The sequence below is a fragment of the Octopus bimaculoides genome, chromosome 2 (genome assembly GCF_001194135.2).
Source record: "Octopus bimaculoides isolate UCB-OBI-ISO-001 chromosome 2, ASM119413v2, whole genome shotgun sequence".
NCBI lineage: Eukaryota > Metazoa > Mollusca > Cephalopoda > Octopoda > Octopodidae > Octopus > Octopus bimaculoides.
In genome coordinates this window covers 99,541,635-99,545,349 of record NC_068982.1, presented here as the reverse complement: position 1 = coordinate 99,545,349, position 3,715 = coordinate 99,541,635, and the positions used below count along the sequence as shown (strand labels likewise).

Sequence of the window (3,715 nt, the reverse complement as noted above, 5' to 3'; positions counted from 1 at the left end):
GTGTGTGTGTGTGTGTGTGTGTGTATGTATATATATATATGTATGTATATCTGCTCTTCCCCATTCATCTTTACTGTTCCTAGTAATTGTAACAGTGTCATTAAGACATCAACACAAAGTAATTTTATTTGAAATCTGATATTAAAATAGTTGCTGTTTCTCTTTTAACGCATTCTCATTAATTCTGTCTTTTGCCCAGAGCATTTCTTTTGCGTTTAATAGAATTTCTAAGAGCCGACGAGAAAATGCAATAATAATAATTTTGTTAAGAATCCGTATATTGTGTTAAAAGTATCGATTTATAACAAAAATAAATATATAAATATGATTAGCTAAGATTCTGAAGTGTGTACAATTCTTTTTCAAAAGGTTAATGACCTAGGCAAAGTGGTGTAGTTGTTGCTGCAACCGAAATTCGAATCCGGCTCTCGTTTATATAGAAGAACCACTCACTGGAAATCAGTTTCTCTTCAGTTGACTGGGAAAGTGTGTAAAACCTCACATTATATGAAATTACTATTTTCCATTTCAAGCACTGATTGCACATAGGGTTTTGTAAAGTCATATATAATGATATTCGCAACAATAACTGTTGCGAATGCTTGGGATTGAGAATGTCAGCAGAAGAAGTGAAGTAAAGCGATTCAGTTATGAATGAGTTAATGTTGAGCTGTGAATAGAGTTAATGTTAAACTATGAATATCTTATGATATTATTTTGTATTATATTATACTTATTTATTGTGCTTTTACTTATTAATTTTTCTATATGTGACAGTGGATTTTCATCTGATTCTTTTCCCTAAAACTATATATATATATATATATATATATATATATATGAATTTTTCAATTTAGTTCACGGACCCTCTGTACTACCTTTGCGGACTACCAGGAATCCGCGGACCACAGGTTGGGAATCACTGGTTTAGAGCATTTCTTCGAGTAGCAGCAGAACCGTCATGAATATATTTGTAAGTATTTCATTTTAAGTCATACATAATCAGCAACTGAAGAGCGCTGAAGTATTTTGTCGTTCTGAAGGGAAAGTATAAACTTTGCCTTGCGGCTTTCGATAATGTTATGAGGCTGCCCTGAAGGATCAGCAGAGATTTTGTGGACTAATATTTTTTTTAAATATCAGGAAATTATAAAATTCTTCTTCTTCTTCTTCTTCTTCTTCTTCTTCTTCTTCTTCGCTGAGAACACATTTGTAAACATATCGATATTTGTTTGAATCAATATTTATGCTATCAATTAAGACTACATTAAGGTCATCTGATGCTCTGCTCTAAGCACGGGCTAACAAAAGTACCACTAGACCATTAAGTCTTAAGCGCCGAACATGAGATAATAATTTCAAAACTCTGTTTTCTTCTAGTTTATCCATCAAGTTAGACCTCACAATTACATTGAATATAACATGTAATACTAGACAGCAATAAACAATATAAGCAAATTATCGATTTATAAGCTGGGTAAAAGGAGAAAATGCAAATTTTCAACTCTTTTAAAAGGGTTCTGGTGTAGATATGCCATTTCTTTGTGGTAAATCCGACTCTGGAAAATTCCCTGTACAATACCCTTTCTTTGGTACTTAACTTCGTACTTATTCAGGCCTATTGTCAATGCCTGTTCACAGTTTTTTGGTTTTACAAAATTTACTCGACTTCTGTCTCCACATAATTCTGTTCATTCGTTTTGTCGTTTCTTTTCTCTGTGAAACAAATATTTTTATTGAGAGAACTGACACTTCTCACTTGCAATTTCTTCTTCTGACATTAAGAATTCTATGGTATTTTCAAAATAATCATATTTTTTTCTAACTGATCTGACTAGGATTGATAAACGCTTTTTTTGTAGAAATGTAACGTAAGAGCATCCAAAACATACTTCGATGAAACAGCACTACTACTACTACTACTACTACTACTGATGCTGCTACTACTACTACTACTACTACTACTGCTAATAATAATAATAATAATAATATTAATAATATTAATAATAATAATAATAATAATAATAAGAAGAAGAAGAAGAAGAAGAAGAAGAATCAAGACAGAGACGAAGAGAGGAAGCAACTGGAAGGATAAAACGATGCACTGTCAGTTCTTTTGAGAGATACCGAAGAACATAGATCCAGATAAAAGATGGATGTGGTTACAAAAAAAGCGACCTGAAATCTGAGTCAACACAGGAACAGAATCTGACAAGACAAATTAAAAATGTACGATGAAACTGTAGAGGCATTCTAACATATTACTGGTAAATTCTAGTTAAGAAAGGGAAGAGAGACAATTCTGAAATTTAAATAAATTAAAATTAAATGAAGGTATGCAATAGGAGTGAGTCCAATGTTAGGTAGAACAAAGACAGCTCCAAACAGACTTCACAATGTCAGTCAAACATATTTTACTTGCCCTTATCAGACCTAAGGTGACCGAGGTGCATAAAGCGTTAAAGTGAATATAAACAATATTAGGTGTGACAATTTATTTATTTATGCATTCCAATTCTTTATGTCTCTCAGTCAGTTTTAGTCTGACTTGTGTTTGCTCTTCTTGTTTAAGACGTTCTTGAAAAACTTCTCCCAGCTTTTAACAATTCAAGTTGTAAATTTTAAAATTATCTCCAAACTGAAGGGAATTAATATAAAATTTACTGAAGGCGTTATTGCTACAGTTTACTGGCATAGACTATTGATGAAGTTTAATGTTTTTCCAAAACGAATATTGTTTGCCGACTTTTGTCTTCTGCAAGTACCGTCAGAACCAGTAAAAGAGTAAAAAGGATGATAGGAAGTATAGCACTAGAATCTCATTTCTGTACTTCTCTTATATAAATAAAGAGCCCTACTGGCAGATTAGATTAGCAATATTGACTGAATTTAATACAATCACAGTCGAAATCACATGCAAACTCACCTAAAACAATGAGAAATGTCATTTTGATTGTCCTGATTCTAGCTTGTGGGATGTGAGTCTTTCTACTGTAATGAGTGTCATATTCAAAACGATGTCCGCTGTTGGAAGTGATACTTTCTTCTCTCTTACCTGGAAAATGTAACGACCATATTTCACACATAAAAATCAAGCGACTGCATTGTGAAAGCAAACATAGTAAAGTTGGGGTTCCTCTGTCAGAGTATATTATAAAGCCCGGTTTAGATACAGTCATGATTTCCTTAAACGGATTTTTGCACCACCATTTCTAATATGCAACTCGAGACAGGGACATAATTTAAATAATAGAAGGTTAAACTAAATTTTTACCGTATGTAGTCTTAGTGTTTTCTTATAAATAACTTAAATTTAACAACACGGTCACTAGACAAACAGCATTTTTAAGGGCATTTTATCGATTAAATCGAACGTAGTTCTTGATTTGTACTCATCAACCCCAGAAGGATGAAAGCAAAGTCGACTTAGAGTAGCTTTGGATTCATCGAGCAAAGTTTAATTTTGTTGTCTGATGTTTGCTCTCAAAGAATTGACGAAAATAAAGAACAATATATTATGGCTCTGTGGTAAGAAGTTTGCTTCCAGACCACTTGGTTTCGGACTCGATCCCACTACGTGGTACTATGGGCAAGTGTCTTCTACTATAGCCCCGGACCAACGAAAGCGTTGTGAGTGGATTTGTTGGACATAAACTGAAAGGAACCCATTGTACACACACACACACTTATATATACATATATATATATATATATA

General features: G+C 33.0%; 1 protein-coding gene across 4 annotated transcripts in view; it reads right to left on the bottom strand.

Moving 5' to 3' along the window:
• The window catches only part of LOC106868179 (cardioacceleratory peptide receptor), a 68,301-nt gene that overhangs the window by 28,393 nt on the left and 36,193 nt on the right, over positions 1 to 3,715 (bottom strand). For all 4 annotated transcript variants that reach the window (XR_008267190.1, XR_008267189.1, XR_008267191.1 and 1 more), the window contains exon 9: positions 2,927 to 3,055. Coding sequence is in view for 1 of the 4 variants with exons in the window: in XM_052978516.1 (XP_052834476.1) it covers positions 2,927 to 3,055 (129 nt within the window). In the remaining 3 variants the exon portion in view is untranslated. The remainder of the gene's footprint in view (positions 1 to 2,926; positions 3,056 to 3,715) is intronic.